The sequence below is a fragment of the Squalius cephalus genome, assembly GCF_949319135.1.
Source record: "Squalius cephalus genome assembly, chromosome: 15".
Taxonomy (NCBI): Eukaryota; Metazoa; Chordata; class Actinopteri; order Cypriniformes; family Leuciscidae; genus Squalius; species Squalius cephalus.
Genome location: NC_137136.1, coordinates 21,679,704 through 21,697,823, shown reverse-complemented (window position 1 = coordinate 21,697,823; position 18,120 = coordinate 21,679,704). Strand labels below are relative to the sequence as shown.

Genomic DNA, 18,120 nt, shown 5'->3' with positions numbered 1-18,120 from the left:
TTGGTGATAGATCCAAGTAAAAGTTAAACGTAATGCTGATGTAAGATGTTTATACTTTTTTGGGGGGTCGACAGTGCGGAGAAGGATGGCAGTCCTCTGTCTGAAGAGAGGCGGACGGTGCAGATCTCTCTTTTCTCTCTGCTGAAGGACCTTCTGAAATCTCCCACTGCTGAGGAGCTGCACAGTGTACTAGCCTACGCTGCTATAGTGCAGGATGAGCAACAGGTGAACCACACTAGCTCTGTTTTAAAGTGTAGTGATCTGTAGCTGCCTTCAAAAGCAGTATTCTAACTCCCATGGAAACTCATAAGAGAGAAAAATAGCTGTTAGTAGTCAGACACTGGTAGGTTGACTTCCTGAAAAGAGTAAACGGTGTCTGTTTGTGTCAGATCATTGTTTATTTGAGTATCTCAACCAGCTTGACACATTAGATCAACCAATTTTTGGGGCGGGACTATATTTGCCCAACCAATGGAATATATTTGACCCTAGAATGCATAAAGAGGGTCAAATTGACTAAATAATATATGATTTGTAGATTTCTTCAATAAAAAATAATAGTGAATCTAATTCTGTATTATTCAAGAATAAAAGTATTTCTCAGAAATGTCAATTTCATAGGATCAGGAAAATATAACATTTTTGTATGACCACCGCAGGTTTTCATAAAGAGGGTCAAACTGACCCATAAATAATTGCTTGGCATGCCATGGATTGCACATTTATAATTAATTAAAACTAAAACCACAGAAAACATTTCCACTATTTAAAATAAATTAACATTAACTTAAATTAAATTAAATTAAGTATGGAAATACAGCTAGTTGTCAAGACACCATTTCTCATAAGTACTAACATTAATAACTAAAACTAAATAAACTAAAAACTGAAACTTAACAAAAACTATACAGACATATTTTAAAAACAAAAACTAATAAAAATGTAAAGAATTATTATTAAAAATTATTATTAAATATATTAAAAATAATAACAACAAAATGACTAAAAGTTCAACTTTAATTAAAATTACTAAGGAAAATATAAAAATAAAATCTAATTGAATATATTGAGAAAAACTGTAATAGTATATCAATGTTAAAATAAAATAACACTGACACAACATTTAGGTTTGTCACTGTCAATTTAATATTTTACTTTGGAAAAAGACAGAAAGGCATTACTGAACATTTTAAGACAAATTCTTATCATTTTATTACAGTGAAAAATAAAAATTAAAACAGAAACTTTTCTTTCAATTATTATTTTTTCATTTGTTATAATGGGAATATTCTGGTAGGACTAGAGCTTGCAGACTCATGACTGAATATTTTCTCTCTCTCTCTCACTGTAGTTGATCAGTATTCTAGATGTGTTATACACTGTGTTGAGGAGTTCTCCTCATCCACGTGAGCAGGCTGTGACGGTTCTTCTGGATCGAGGGGTGGAGCAGCTCTACTGTCTGCTGCTCAAACACAACTATGGCGACGAGGCTCGTGAGAGATTATTCCGGGTGAGAAACACTTAAAATGGTGCAGAAATCATTGCAGTAAGGCATGTTTTGAGTCATTGAAATCATCACGATGAGATCAGTTTCTTTCAGTGTGATATTAACACGTCTGCTGCTCTTCTGCAGGTCATGTATAAAGTCCTGAAGAGTGAGCGTGTACCTGAGCGCAATAAACTGCGCATCAAACTTAAGGACTCCAGTTACCTTGGGCTGGTCTGCTCATTTGGAGACGTCCCCATCACCATGACAACTGTGCGCTGTCTGTATGAGCAGGTGCTCGCCACAGGTAAACTGAAGAAAAGGTGGGCAGTAGTTTTCAACTTATGCTTCAGGTGTTGATTGGTCTGTTTTGTTGTCTGTTTTGTGCAGATCCCAATCCTAATTTTAGAGACCTGTTGGCAGTGGCGTATCTGTCCCATCGCGCCGACCTTAGTGTTCGACTAGATATTTGTCGTAAGGTGAGTGATTGCTGAAAAAATAGCTAAAACCACCCTCAGCTGGTTGGCTGGTTTTGTCAGCCTGGTCATAGCTGGTTTTTGCAGGCTGGTTTTATAGGGGTTTTGACCACTTCTTTATCTGGTCCGTTTGGTCTTAGCTGGTCAGCCTGGAAGATCAGCTGCACAACCAGCTAACTTGGCAGGGCTTGGAGACCAGCTTGATCAGCTTAATAATCAGTTTGTTTGTTTGTTTGTTTGTTTCGCAGCAGGATCAGGGAAAATTATTTTCTCTTTTAGTGAAATGAAAAGTATTAATGATAAGCTTACCCTTATGAAAATGTAACTATGGTTTTACTACACAAACCATAGTTTAACCATAGTATCTGTAGTAAAACTGTGGTTATACAAATGGTAATCAATCAGCTGAAAAAAAAAACATGGTTACTACACTATTACTATAATAAAACCATTGTTAATTTTTGTAAGGGAATTTTAAGAGGTGTTGTAGCTTTTCCCTTTCTTTGTGTTTGTCAGTTAGCCTTTGGTTAGCAAACTTGCTAAGCCTACCACCTTAGCATAGTGATAACTGGTTAAGAAAAGCTCTTTTGATAATTTAGAACAATATATCATAATAATAACTAAGTACTTTCATGATCATGCATTACAAACCAAAATGGGATAAGATTGTGCTTTCAGTTAGCCTTTGTGGTTAACAAGTTTGCTAACTTGCTAACAGTTTTGCTTGTTACCTTACCTAAATTGGTTAAGAAAGGTTATTTTGATTAGCTAGAGCAAGATATCACAATAAAAATTAAAAAAAGCATAATTACCATTTCAACATTTGACTCACTCTGCAAATCATCTTATCAAGTTCACACCGAAAAACGAATCTCTCAGGTATTTCACAAGTTTTAATGGAAGATACATTCCATCTGACAATATAGATTCCCTTGCAAAATACAACACAGTGGCCGTGCATATTTAAAACTGCAAAACCAAGCCTATTTCTAAACATACACATACATACTCATCTAAATGACTAATTATTATATTAATTAATTAACATTTCTGTCTTCATCTTTCATTCCTGTAGCTCTTCCACTTGATCTACTCTAATGAAGAGTATGTGAAGCAGCTCGCTCGTCAATCAGGCTGGCAGGATGTTCTCACCAAACTATACGTCAAAGAATCGTACGAGTCTCGCGTTCGCACCCAATCCACTTCTTTATCCAGCCCCACCACCTCGCTGGACCCTGTTCTTTCCAGACCCGTCTTCCATCGTGAGGACAGCGTAATGGAGGACACTCGGCAGAACGTCTACATCTCCCTCACTCCCCGCCCTGAAGAGGAGTATGAGGAGGAAGAAGGAGAAACTCAGGATGTGTCCGAGGGCTACTCTGACCTCTCCCAGTCTCCCCCGTCAACCGAACAACTCAGGAACGGTTCCCTCCACTTCAAGCCATTTGACTCTGGAGAACAAAGCAGTCATTCGTCCTCCCTGTCCAACATCGTGGACATTCCATCATCGTCCCGCCTGCTAGAGGGAGAGGAAAGTGTGTATCAGCCTCTCTCGCCCTTCAGCTCACCCTTTGAGTTGGAACTCCAAAAGGGACCTCAGACCCCTGTGGGTAGCCAGCCAGAGACCCCTTCTCCTCTGGAGCACAGTAAGACCTTCCCAGGCATGAGACCACGCAAGAGCTCCAGTCTGTCCAACGTTCTGGACGACACAAGCTATAGCACTGAACCACCTACAGACACCATCTCCAACACATCCAACCCACAGGTACATGCTGAACACCCTGGAGGTGTCCGAAATCACCCCCATACACTATTTAAGGGGACAGCCATTTGTGCTGGAGTCCAAAACCATAGGGGACATTATCGAGTACACTCATTCAATCCCAGTTGCACTCTACTCAAAATCAAGTGTACAACAGATGTATACTCAACGCCTAGCTGCTAGACCCATGCACTGTGAGCTTCACACTGAATAAATATGGCATCTACAGCACTTCCGGCACACAAGTTGTCTGAATTCGCTCACTCATTTTCATTTGTTTACTCAGTGGACTATAGTAGTAAAATAATGTAGGGAATAGTGAATAAAGGTTGACGGGGTAAATTCGGGATTTAGACGCTGAAACAGGATAACAGACAATATAGCAGGGTGTAATTATAGACCAAGTGAAAAGCAAAGTAAAAAGCATGATAAAAGTAAACCAAGTTACTTGTTCAGTGTTTAAAATTTGCAAAAAATAAAATAAAATAGTTGGATTGAAACCCAACAATTAAAGGATGTACCAGAGTGTAGGGAGCAGGATATCATGGACACTTGACCATGCTGGAAAAAGCAGACTTGCTAGACAAGATTGGCCAGGCTGCAATATCAGCTTAAACAAGCTAAGACCAGCAAACAACCTTTTTTTGAAGCTCTTTTGACATGGGCTAATAGGTAACCATCTTGCATCCACCCAGAACCCCTCCAGCAACCATAATAATGTGCTAATATCCATTCAGAACACACATGAGTCAAACTTTGTGATACTTTGATAGCTCTGATAGCTAAAAACATGCCTCTTTATCCCCCCCCATTAGGCTCCAGAGGAGGAGTTGTGTAATTTGCTGACAAACATCGTATTCTCTGTGCTGTGGAGTGGCACTGAGGGTTCTGAGGATGTGATATGGAGAGAGAGGGGTCAGGTGTTCTCTGTCCTTACCAAGCTTGGCTCGTCCTGCCAACTGGTGCGGCCTCCTGACGACATCAAACGCAGGTCAGAAACGTAGAAATTTAATGGTTTTAATGTTGCATTAACAATTCCTCTGTCCTAGAGAGCTAAAATGAAGACTGATGGTTTTTTTTCAGACTGATTGAACTTTGAAGATTGAACCTTTTGAAACTGAATGAACTTTGAACAAAACCCTATCACAGAGCATTTAAATTTTGCATCTGATACCTCAAGTTGTGCGGCTTGATTTTGTAATGTAGCATGGCCGAGAAAACTGTCAAATTCTTGAATTAATCTTAGACTCTTGGGGATGGGCTTTTTTTTACTTGGACCAATAAGCAAAGCCATAACAACCGCACAGAACACCCTAGAAACCATACTATTGGTTGCATAGAAATGGGTTTTTTTTCTGTTTTATACATTGTAAAGCTTGTTTTAAAGAGGACCTATTATGCTTTTTTTACATTTTCATCTTTGTTTAGTGTGTAATGTTGCTGTTTGAGCATCCAAAGAGTGTTGTTCTCTATCTCTATAGCAGTAAGCACTGTTTCTGAGCTCGATTGTAGTCTTTCGGGAACGTAAATGTCACAATATTCCTCTTTATAATTATTCCCGTCCAAGGCATACGCAAAAAAAAGGGGGACAGTAGTGTGTTAAAACTCATTGGCATTTCTGAAACACTCTCAAAGCGGTTGACCAATCACAACACACCAGTCTAGCCGGCCAATCAGAGCACATTGCTCTTTTTTTAGGAGGGGTTTCATAGACACAAGAACTAAACTGGGAAGAGACATGTTAGAGACAGACTGGGAAGAGAGGTGCTGTGATAATGTACAATATGTGTGTGTGGGGGGGGGGGGAATTAATAATTTTTTGAATATTCAAGCATGAAAACCTGTTCTAGCATACCTCAAAAACAAAATCAAGGCATAATATGGCCTCTTTAAGTTGCAAATGGCCCCTGTTATAAGAACAACAACTGCAATTGAAATCCAGTAGAGATCAGAGGCTGAAGGGAGGTACCGTACATTAAAGCGTTTTCTGGAATCCTTTGGTTCAGATGAGGGCAGGGTGGGGATCTCTGGAGGACACAAGTTCTTTGCGCTACTGGGCTGTTGCTTTTTTTGGTGTGGCTTCAGCATTGCATCAGCATAGAGCTTGTTTTTACTTTAAGTCTCAGGGCGTGCCTGTCTGATGACTTGTTCAAGACAAATTGTATTGTCTTTGTTTTGTGGCTGTGAACAAACATAAGCTGGTGGGGGTGGTACAGATGCCTCATGTGTGTTCTGTGTGTTGTAGTCTGTTGGAGATGATGCTGGAGTCGTCTCTGTCAGATTTGAGGGACTCTCAGGGCGTGTCTCTGCACCATGTGCCTTCTTTGCTTCGCCTCCTCAGACTGCTCCAGGACTTCCTATTCGCCGAGGGCACTGACAATCACACACTATGGAGTGAGAAGGTTAGGAATGGATTGATATATTCTTATACTCTGAGAATTGATTTTATAACTCACAGACTCTTATTCCAAAGCCAGAAGAGTCTGAAACAAGAAGTTGGAGGATATTCAGAACGAGGATGTTCACAATACACACAAATCCAATTTGGCTTTAAATCTGTTGGGAAAAATAATTGTATTTGGAAACAGATCATTAAGATCGTTGATGCACATTACAAAAAAATCTGATTTTAAGAAGTTTGTAAACATCAGATTTCAGTTTTTTTTTTTTTTTTTTTGCTGTTCAGAATAAACTACATAAACCTTGTCAATACTGCAAAAATTCAGATCTGCACAACATAACACTACTTTTTAATCATTTGGGATCAGTAAAAAAAAAAATTATGTTTTTGAAAAGTCTTCGAAAGACTCACCAAGGCTTTTTTTAAATGTATTTTAAAGAAAATACAGTAAAAACAATAATATTGTGAAATATTATTACAATGTATTATAACTTTTTATATATGTTAAAATGTAATTTATTCCTGTGATGGCAAAGTTTTCATTACTCCACACTTCAGTGTTACTTGATCCTTCAGAAATCATTCTAATATGCGGATTTGGAGCTCAAGAAACATTTATTATTATTATCAATGTTGAAAATAGTTGTGCTGTTTAATATTTTTATGGAAACGGTGATTTTTTAGTTTTTTTGTTTTGATGAATAGAAAGTTCAAAAGAACAACATTTAATTGAAATATGAATATATTAACATTGTAAATATAATAAAAAAAAACATTACTGTCACTTTTAATGCATCATCAGTGCTGAATAAAAGTATTAACTGCTTATTTAAAAAAAATCTTATCACCATCTTAATCTTTGACCCCAAAGTTTTGAACGTATTACACACAACTTGTAAGGATCTGGGTAGTGAGACAATACATGTATGAGCACACTATCCCACTCACATAGAATCTCATATGTACTGTATAATCATATATGTAATATAAATAATTAGTTTTAAGGAAACTTTCTTCTGGTGTTGCTTTTTTACTGTAAACAACGTGTTCATTTTTGAATGACTATAAGAGTGTGTCTATATTCGTGGCAGATCTTTGAAGGGGTGGTAAATCTGCTGGACAGGCTGCAAGCGTGGCACACGACCCCCGGGTCAGCCGGGTCTGCTGAGCTCAAAGAGATGTCTCTGATTGGCCTGCGTATCATCACTGGATACATTCAGCAGCAGCAGAACCCACAGGTACACACATATACACTCGTCTTACTAGATAAACCAGGGATTCCAGGGTTGTTTTATAAAATTCTTGTTCTTTGACATTTACCAATTTGTTTTAATTAGCTGATTATGTGGGATGAACTGAATGATTAATATGACAGTGTCAAACAAAACTAAATAAAATAAATTATGGTGTTGAAATTGCACACTTGTTATACTCCCTTCCTCAGGTGGACTGTTAAAACACACACACATTTTCCATGGTCATGTTCAGAATTATTAGATAGGCTTTTGGGCTTTAAAGAGCTTTTTTTTGTAAGTAGCTTTACTTCATTCCAATGGAGAGCAGATGTCCGTATATGGAGATGTGTGGGGTTTTTTATCGTTCTTCTGCAGACTTACTCAAACCCATCCCACACTCAAATTAGATCATATCAACTGACTGAGGAACTGAATTACTGTTGGGCAGTTCAGGAAAGCATGTGCCTGCCTCATGGCTTCTTTCAGTCGGCTGTTCATCAGGTTGTCTGTTTATACAGCATTAAGCTTCTAAATATTTCCTTTAGTATAATGTGCCTTAATTAAAAAAATTGGTTGTTTGTGAAAAAAGACTCTTAATTTGGTAGGGTCCGACTTTGAAAAAAACACTTTCATTTTCGTATAACATGTTGCAGCATCACCTCTTTTCACAATACTCAATATCAACATAAAAGCCTAATGTTGCTAGGAAAAAAGACAATACACACAGACAACCCCAAAATCATGACAGTAACATGTAATATCTGCTATTTTTTATCCTTAGGTGTGTGAGATGGCCTGTTTAAAGCTTCATAGCCTGCTGCAAACTGTGCTATGTCTGTCCTGGGAGGAGGTGTGTTTTCTGCTGGGTCGTCTTGGCACACCACTTTGGCCAGCAAACTCTGGTTCAGACCCAGGCGCTGAGGTTTTGCTGAGCCCGCTGGTGCCCATCGTCCGAACGCTTTTGGACCAGCATGCGGAACGCACCACCCTTCAGAATCTGCTCCCCAACCTCCCCGCCACCAACGGCAGCCCCTCCTTCGCCCAGGACCTCCAGAACTACTGCAGCACTGCTGAGTGGCAGCAGTTCTTCCAGAACCACGTCAGTACAGCCCCATCTTCCTCAAACACACACACACACACACAGCCTAGCAGACACACAGTTGGACTGTTTACCTTACGATAAGCTGGCAGCTTCTCCGTGTCAGTATATGTTACCACAAACCTTTTTTGTTTTACCTTTTTTGGATGCAGAACGACAAGAATAAGTCTCATTCTCAGTCAAACACGAGATAAGCTCAGTCGTGAAGGATTAAAGCACTTTTTTTCGTTGAAATAACCCATACCCTCGTTCACATCTGTTGCATATTATATAATCACCTTGGATTCATTTAAGTTCACCTAAAGCTGCTCGACTGGTTTCAGAGCTGTTGACCCCTCTCTCTAAAACAGTGAATAACTTACTCGGTGGACGTGTGTTTGTTTTAGCATGAGGGCACTTTGACGGTTAATCCGCTTCCATTGTAGTGATGAACTCTTTATTTAGACCCTTTTGTTCATCCAGTGCCAAAACAAGATAGAAAAATTCTGATTTATTCGCCTCATCTCACAAATCCAAAACAAACCATGCGTTTAAATGAAACAGACATCACGGCAGAGTGACCTAAAGAAGATTTATGAGGGCTGGAGTGTGACTGTGTGTGGTTATAAATCTACCCTGTTTAGACTGTTCGTGTATACAAATCACACGGTATATTACCATGCCTTAAATCGGGACGTAAACCAGGTTTTACACTATTCCCAAATATATATATATCTAGGTGAGTGGAGGTGAAGAGAGAGAGTAAAATCTTTGTGTTTTGATTGTTCAGCATTAAAATGTGTCATGTTCATTAACTTTGTTTTTTTTAAGTTGATACAGTACAATACATGTTCAGTATGAATGAAAGAAGCAAAATATCAACAACAGTAATATGATTGAAGATGATCAGTAATCATTATTATTTTAATTATATTATTAATGTTTACAATTTATTTTAAATGATCAAGTATTTTAATATTTGTAAATAAATTGTATACATTTATAATATAAATAAAATAAATATTTTATTCAAATTATTGTATGCATTATGTAATTATATTGAATTACATTTTTTTTAAAATTTTAATCATTTAAAGTATATTGTTAAAGTATATTGTATACATTTATGAAATAATTACAATTATTTTTTACAGTTATTTTATGCATTAATTTATTACATTATATTATTTGTACTTTTAACAATTTTTGAAATTTGTAAAAATATTTTAATCAATTGTAAGAATTGTTAATAATAACAATGCATTTTTATTTTAAGGATTAATTTGTACTATTATTATATTATATTATATTATATTATATTATATTATATTATATTATATTATATTATATTATATTATATTTTTTCCAAACAATTCTACAAAAATGAAATGTACACATTAATATATATTTCTGGTGTGTGGTCACAGATGTGCCAGTATTAGCTGCTTTACAGTAACTTCAAACATGGCTCATTCCATCAAATTTTAGTGCAGAAAACATCCATTTTAAACCATGTGACATGTTTTTCATAATGTATGCCTGTAGGTGGAGCCCACAATGCAGCAGTATGAGCTAGACACTTTTGGAAAGAGTCACGACCTGATGTCCAACTTTTGGAATTCCTGCTTTGATGACCTCATGAGCACTGCGCAGAGAAGAGACAAGGACCGTTCTGACTGCAAAGCCAAGTTTCAGGTGTCTGCTAACCCCAGTTATTCCAATACAGAGGGAATATGTTAGGCTGGTAAAGAGAGGATTGCTGGTTTGATCCATACATTGAGCAAACCTTGAGTGCTTTCTGCTTGGGAATACTGGGATTATTTATTACACATCCAGTGATGCGCGGGTTGATCCGAAATGAGCGGGTGCCCGCGGTCACCCGCGGTTACCCGCGGTTACGAGTCATCCAAAAATATTTTTAATGATATTCGGGTCGCGGTCGGTCGGGTCGTTTGAAATAAAGATGCCAATTAAACCTTTGTAATTGATATAGTTCTAGACACAATTTTCTATGAATACGTTTTAAATTTAATTTACACTTTATTGGCTGAATAACTGGCGCGAAGATGACGCACGAGCTCAGTCTGCAGGTAGAGATGGAGGCGGCAAGAGAAAAGGTGAAGACTGGGGAGTGGAAGCTCCGCAAATACACAAATAGAAAGAGCAAAGTGTGGGAGACATTTGCCGAAATAATGAAAGATGATGACCAAAGTGCTGGCTTTGTCATGTGTAGGCTACTTCTTGCGATGCTATTTACACATTTGATAACCACAAAACTGGCACGACCAACCAGGCACGACGCCAGGATTCCAGTTTTGGATAAGCCAGACCAATTGTGGGTGGGCCTTAAATTAAAAACGTTAAATAAAAATAAAATAAAAAAACGTTATCCAATCAGTGCTTAACCTAATAAAAAAAATTGACTAATATAGCCTACTGTTATATTATCTGTGCGTATACATAATATAGATTTTAATAGCTTGATGCTCTTTAAATATTGTGTTGCATTGTAAAAGTAAATCCGCGATCGCTCTCCATGGTTCTGACCAAAGAAGAGAGCTTTGGAATCTCCATTATGCATATACCTGGGCTGCATTTTCCGATAACATTGTCTCTTAGCGCGCTGCGATAACTTAACTAAAGGTATACTACCACTAAAGGTATATCATTGCTAGGCGTCTTCAGGGCTATCATCCACTCGCGAGGCAGAGGCGCTGAGAGGCAGAGGCGCTGACGCCCTCCTAGCAACGGCGCTGTTTTTGGTAAAACATGATTTTGACGACTTCATTAAGTTTTGTTTTATAGAAAACTCTTTTTAAAAGATTTTCGTTTTGTATAAATTGTATCTTAATTTTGATCAATGTTTTATCAATCAATTGCCCGTATTTATTAAATAAGAAGCAAATATATAGCAGACAAAATAAGGCGCCGGTACGCGATCACGGCATGTGAACTGGAGGGCGCCGAAACTCAACTTGTGCCTCACAGATTTGATAAATATAGGCTATATATTACAGAAAGCTTGAAATGTCTACTTTTAAACGAAAATATTCAAACCAAAATAAATAGGCTATACTCTCTGATTATGTAGGCTAATCCATATGAAATGTACATTTCTCTCTGGCGTTCATGGCGAGTCCGCATTGTCAACTTCATCTTTGCAGCGACACAGAAAACACCAGTTTATTACTAAACAATTAAATGTCTCCTTGCTAATTTAGACACATTCATAATCATTACTTCAACCGGTTCTTTGTGGCAAGCTTTAAGCGTGCGGTCATTACGCTTATTCCTGTAGGCTAGCCTTTAAGTAATTAATTTAATATAAAGGGGCGATTTGTCCACGAATGGCTTAAATGAACAACTAGTCGACAAGAAAAAAAAAATAGTCGGAGGCAGCCCTTATTCCACATATTTTCGAAACAGCAGGCCATCTGGGTTGGGCGAGCGACCATGAGCGGAGCGGAATATTCAGAAATGCGCTCTCCGCTCACGAGCTCTGATCGGAACAAACCCGAACCACTGTCTGCTGAACTTGCGCAGAAACATCAAAATAGACCTAGCCAGCTTTTTAAAATTGTTTTTAAAACTAAACATTTAGACTATTTTAGTACAAATTATGAGCTTATATTGACGATTTTTTATAATTCTTGACAAAATTAGAATATTAAGTTATATTAAGACGCTACGATGAGCATTATAGCTACTTTAAAAAAAATGCGGGTCAGGAAGCGGGTCGGGTACAATATTTTCTTTTTCGTTTTTTGCGGTCCGAGTTGCGGGCGGGTTAGTTGAAAACGTCGGTCGGGTGCGGTTTGTTTATACATTGACCCGCGCATCACTGTACACATCCCAAACCCCGAAACATAAGTGTTTATGATAGATGAGTTAATAACATGGACTGTTTGTGCTCTTCTCTTTGCAGGAGCTCATCATTGACCCGTACCTAAAACGAGTGCGCACAGAAAACAGCCGCTACCACAGTGTGCAGAAGATGATTAACGGCCAGCAGGCGGTGGTGTGGAGGCACTGGAAATCACTGCGTAGATTACTGAGCAGTGAGAGAGGAGCATGGGCTCTCAGGTCTGCATGCGCTAAACCTTTCTGATGCTTAGTGAATATGATGCATTGAAGTATTTTTTTTATTTTACTTCTCATTTATAGATATTTATGTATGTAGTAGGGGAGAGCCGGGACAGTTGAAACACTTTTCAGATAAATGTCGTTTTCTAAGATAAGGTTACAGATAGATTTTTTATTTTTTTGTGATTAACAACTCACATATGTGTTCTCTTAGTATCATGTGTTATTCGGTACAAATATAGAATGATTTAAGTAAAATATGACTTTGAACGGGAGTTGTGCTTTGTTTCAATCGTCCCGCCTGTGCGGGACGGTTGAAACACAGGGGTGGGACGGATGAAACATGACAGTTTAAATGGCAACTATTCATCTAATGATTTTTTTTGTGAACAACACCTGACAAGTAACTTATGTACATATTGTTACAAACATATTTTGTAATTTATTTTCATTTAAAGGTTCATATTAACCATTTTTGTTCTGTCGCCCAATAAACAATAGGCGATAAGCCTATGCGCATTTTGTAATCTTTCTAACAGGCTATTTTGACGAAGACAGACAAATCAGTTTACAATTAATTTTCTTACATTTCTTCCTTGAGTCATATTGAGTGTTTGCTAGTTGAATAACCTGTTATTATGAAGAAAACGAGGTCAACCAGACGACGATAAATTAAATTTATTGAATATTGAAGATTGGACAATTGATGATTATTACAGAGATAGCATGTGTTGCGTAATTGAAAATTAATTTGCATTAAAAGAAACACAAGTCTAGAAACAGTATATGAATCTATGAACAGTATAGGCTATGACCAGGTTTAACGGGCAGGACGCGTTGTCGGGACGGTTGAAACACTGTTTCAACCGTCCCGACAGCGCATCCTGTCATTTAAACCTCTTTTGCTCTTAAACTAAAAAACTCTGATATTGCACACTTAAGGGTGTGTTGCAGTACTAATACACCTGCCGTATTATCATTACAATGGCACATGAAACAATAAATCCAACTTGTCAGTCAAAAAAAAGTACCGCACGAAAGAATTCACTCACCGCATTCAAAAACAGCTTTGCGGCTTTAACTCCAAAACGACACGACGTAAAGAAGAAATGTTTTCGCGGGTATGTTAGGCATTGCGTGCTGTACGTGCTGACGAAATTTGACGTACATGACGTGAGTGGTTTTCAAGAAAATCAAAGTGTTTCATCCGTCCCGCGTTTCAATCGTCCCGCCTCTCCCCTATACACAGCAGTTCAGTCATGAAACTCTAGATGGCGCAAGCTGATCGGTTGATATCTTGTCCTTTTAACAGTTTAGGGGGTTTCCCGTGGCCGACAGGCATGCTAGTCATTTGTCAGTCTTGCTTCTCCGTGTTCACGTTGTCTTCGGGTCATTTTGACCTGGGGAAGATTTTCTTTTTCCCGAAAATACTAGTTAATGTTATTGCATTGGACTGAAACTTGGTGACTTTGTTCGCAAAGGGTTTAACTACTTCTCAAATGTTTTTTGAAAATTTTCGTACTTTTTTAGGGGGGGGGGTTTGTCACCTTGTTACACTTATGGCGTTACTGGTCAAAAATGACCGGCCTACAAAAAATTGCTTATAAATCTCTCATTATACTATATTATCACCCAATATTGGATTCAATCTTTTTGTCAACTTATTCTCTTTCAATTAGGACTGGTTTTATATTTCTGTTTGCATCTGATTAATCGTAGGCCTCATTTATCTGAGAGTAGGCGTCTCATTTTTTAATAAAAAAAGCATTATTTTTGAATAATTTTGGAAATATTAAATATGAAGAAATTGTTGATCACTGTTGATCACACTAGTCTACTTTAATTTCTCACCATGAAGTTTGTTTCGAAATCAAAATTATTCAAAAATAATGCTTTTTTTACTCAAAAATGAGATGCCTACTCTCAGATAAATGAGGCCTACGATTAAACAGATGCAAATAGAAATATAAAACCAGTCCTAATTGAAAGAGAACAAGTTGACAAAAAGATTGAATCCAATATTGGGTGATAATATAGCATAACAAGAGATTTATAAGCTATTTTTTATTGGCCGGTCATTTTTGACCAGGAAGATCAGAGGTGTTGAACACCACACAAGGGTTAAGTCCTTTCGATTTAAAACTGACTCACTCACTCATAAAGTATGTACTCATACAGTATTTGCCGCCATCTAATGAATCTATTTTTTCCAGCGGAAGGAAGGCTTTTAGTGATTTTACTCCATGAAAGTTGCATTGATACATTTATTTTTTGGCTTTAATATTTGTAATGTGTAGTAACCATTTTGTAACAGCAATAAGGTACTCGAGGTTAGTGTTGTATTGTGAATAGAAGGGGTTTACTCTGCTTCGTGCCGTGCCTAACAACGCACTTCAGCTGTGACTTATTCAAGATACAGCACAGCCTCTTGTACCTTAATGCTTACATCAGCAGCATATCTTATCTAATGGCAATAGCAAGTACGTACTTGCTCTGCAGCAACAGAGCATCAGTGTAGCAGATCTAGTCTGCCAAATTGATGCACCTCTTGATGAAAATAAATGTTGTGATATTATTTCCATCAAGAGGTGCATACATTTTTGGTCAAGATCTTGTATTGACAATGCAAGAGTCCAGCACTCTGTAAAGTCTCCTCCAGCACAACCCAAAGACTTTCAATTAATTTAAGACTATTCTTTCACAATTTGAGCCTGATGCACCTTGACATTGTCATCCTGGAATATGCCCATGATGTGTCTTCCTAAATGGTTGTTTAAGAAATGAAAACCCACACACTCCATCAATTAGGGTTAGAAGAACTGTAGCCAAACATATAACATGCTAGAAACATAATAATCACTGCAATAATGATCCAATCATAGACTCTTAAGCATTTGCCTATTTAAATCCAAACAGCGACTTTTTTTTTTTTTTTTTTTTTTTTTGGTTGGGAAGTGTGTATATACATGATACTTGGCTTTCACATGTCTCTTCCACTTTTCACTTTATATATGTATATATGTACATATATGTGTGAAAGTGAAAGTGACATGTGAAGGCCAAGTATGGTAACCCATACTTGGAATTTGTCCTCTGCATTTAACCCATCCAAGTTAGTGCACACACATTAGGAGCAGTGAGTAGTGAACACACACACACACACACCCGGTGCAGTGGGCAGCCATTTTTGCTGTGGAGCCCGGGGAGTGATTGGGGGTTAGGTGTCTTGCTCAAGTCTACACTCAGTCATTTCCTGCCGGTACTGAGAATCGAACCCGCAACCTTTGGGTTAACAGTCTGACTCTCTAACCAGCGCCACCGTAAATTGAGTTGAAGTGAGGTTCAGTTGTATACACTGATACTGTATATCTAAGTATTATATTGTGGTATGTGTGATGATGGACTGAGTGGAAGTGTTTGTGTTTCAGGGTTCAGCCAGAGGTGAGATGGAAACTGTCGAGTGCAGAGACGTACTCTAAAATGCGTCTGAAGCTGGTGCCAAACTACAACTTTGATTCTCACAGTGATGCCAGTGCACTGAGAGATAACATGGGTTAGTATCCCTGTAATCTGCTAAATGAGTTTTAATAAATGAATGAATGATACGGAATAAAACAATAGGGAGTAATTATAGATCTCAGAATGATTGGTGGTAAATGGCCATTGTGAATTTTAATAATTTTTTTTTGCCTAGACCAAGTACTTTAGAATCATCTCTCTCCACTTGAACTCTTTGTTATTTCAATGTTAATGTTTATACGTTGGAGTTCTTAGTTGTTGTTTTTTTCTGCAGGAGCCGACAGTCCTCGCAGCTCGACCGAACCCATCCCTCTTGCTGTTGCCAAGGAAGCCAAAGTTAGTGACATGGAGGATGACAAACTAGAAGATGAGGATTTTGTCTTCCTTGAAGAGTGAGTGTCCTACTGTAATTCTGAGCACTCATTTGCTTCAAGTAAGTTATCTAAACCAAGAGATCTAAATTAAACTGGTTGATGCCAAGAACCACCAAATATGATGAACCCCTTGCAAGGAATTCTCTTAAAATATATAAGGAACATATTTTTATGTATTAAAAAATTGGTATGTGAATATAATACAATAGTAATAGAATAAAAATTATATTTTAATATAGAATTAGCATGTTACCTAAAATACATTTTTAAAAATCAAATATTCCGTCAGCAGCAATATGACAGCCAGTTTTCAAAATATAGTTTATTCATAATAATATTGAGAATAAACATTTCTTCCACCGAGTAATAGTGTTACTTAGGGTGAACTCAAAAACAAAGGAGAGCTGGATCCAAATGCTGTGAGTTTAATAATAGAATAAACATAACAAATCTAACATGGAGAGCAGAGTACCAGGGAACAGAATGAGTGCAGCAAACATAACATCCATGTAGGATAAGACTCGACAAGGAACACAAGAAACACTGGGGTTTTAAATACACAAGGCAAACAAGACACTCCTGGGATCAAAGAAAACTACAAAACATGGCACAGAACAGGAAATAACATAAAAGTCCACACAAGAGCAGTGGAAGAGCACTTGATCTCCAAGTAAACGAATCAGTTGAGTAATGATTCAGCCTTTCTGGTACCTGCAAACAGCTGGGTTTTTAGTGATCGAGCGAGCGTATGTTAAGCAGGGTGTGTGTGTGTCATTCCTCAGGGCGGAGGAGGGCGAGGAGGAGAGCCAGAAAGAAAAGCTGGTGCTCTCAGAGGAGTGTGAGCTCATCACTATTGTTGCCGTGGTACCAGGTCGCCTGGAGGTCACAACACATCACCTGTACTTCTATGATGGCAGCAGTGAGAAAGAGGAGACCGAGGAAGGTGAGTTGCAGCTTGTATCGGACCGTATATGCCAAAAATGTCAAAAGTTTGGAATAATTTAAATGTTGTTGTTTTTTAAATAAGTTTTTTATGCTGCATTCATTTGATCAAAATTACTGTAAAAACCTTTTTGTGAAACATTATTACAATTTAAAGTAGCTGTTGTCTATTTTAATCAATTTTAAAGCTGAATTTTCAGCTTTAGTGTCACATGATCCTTCAGAAATCAATCTAATATGCCGATTTGGTGCTCACTTATCAATTGTTATTTATTAATTATTTAAATTGATCAATTGTAATGGTTCTTATTATCAATGTTAAATTTGATGTTAATTTTTCTCAGGAGTCTTTGATGAATATAAAGTTCAAAAGAACAGCATTTATTTGAAATATAATCTTTTGGAACTTTATAAATGCCTTTACTTTCACCTTTGATCAGTTTAATGCACACTTGCTAAATATTAGAAATCTTTTTTATATTTTATTTTATTACACTACCATTCAAAAGTTTGGGGTATCACCGTTTCCGCAAGAATATTAAGCAGCATAAACTGTAATATTAGATTGATAATAATAAGAATTGATAATTAGAAGAAATGCTTCTTGAGCACCAAATCAGCATATTAGAATGATTTCCGAAAGGAGGAATATTGATGTTAAAAATCCAGCTTTGTCGCCACAAGAATAAATTACATTTTAAAATATATTAAATTTGAAAACAGTTATAGTATTATATAACAGTTCAAATTGTAATTATATTTCG

General features: G+C 37.4%; 1 protein-coding gene across 5 annotated transcripts in view; it reads left to right on the top strand.

Moving 5' to 3' along the window:
- The window catches only part of nbeal2 (neurobeachin-like 2), a 73,047-nt gene that overhangs the window by 41,166 nt on the left and 13,761 nt on the right, over positions 1 to 18,120 (top strand). For all 5 annotated transcript variants that reach the window (XM_079895917.1, XM_079895914.1, XM_079895918.1 and 2 more), the window contains 14 exons: positions 75 to 225; positions 1,352 to 1,510; positions 1,634 to 1,793; positions 1,877 to 1,965; positions 3,038 to 3,727; positions 4,540 to 4,715; positions 5,970 to 6,126; positions 7,217 to 7,363; positions 8,142 to 8,459; positions 9,984 to 10,133; positions 12,364 to 12,521; positions 15,950 to 16,074; positions 16,315 to 16,432; positions 17,197 to 17,357. In XM_079895917.1, coding sequence (XP_079752043.1) covers positions 75 to 225; positions 1,352 to 1,510; positions 1,634 to 1,793; positions 1,877 to 1,965; positions 3,038 to 3,727; positions 4,540 to 4,715; positions 5,970 to 6,126; positions 7,217 to 7,363; positions 8,142 to 8,459; positions 9,984 to 10,133; positions 12,364 to 12,521; positions 15,950 to 16,074; positions 16,315 to 16,432; positions 17,197 to 17,357 — 2,759 coding nt within the window. The remainder of the gene's footprint in view (positions 1 to 74; positions 226 to 1,351; positions 1,511 to 1,633; positions 1,794 to 1,876; positions 1,966 to 3,037; positions 3,728 to 4,539; positions 4,716 to 5,969; positions 6,127 to 7,216; positions 7,364 to 8,141; positions 8,460 to 9,983; positions 10,134 to 12,363; positions 12,522 to 15,949; positions 16,075 to 16,314; positions 16,433 to 17,196; positions 17,358 to 18,120) is intronic.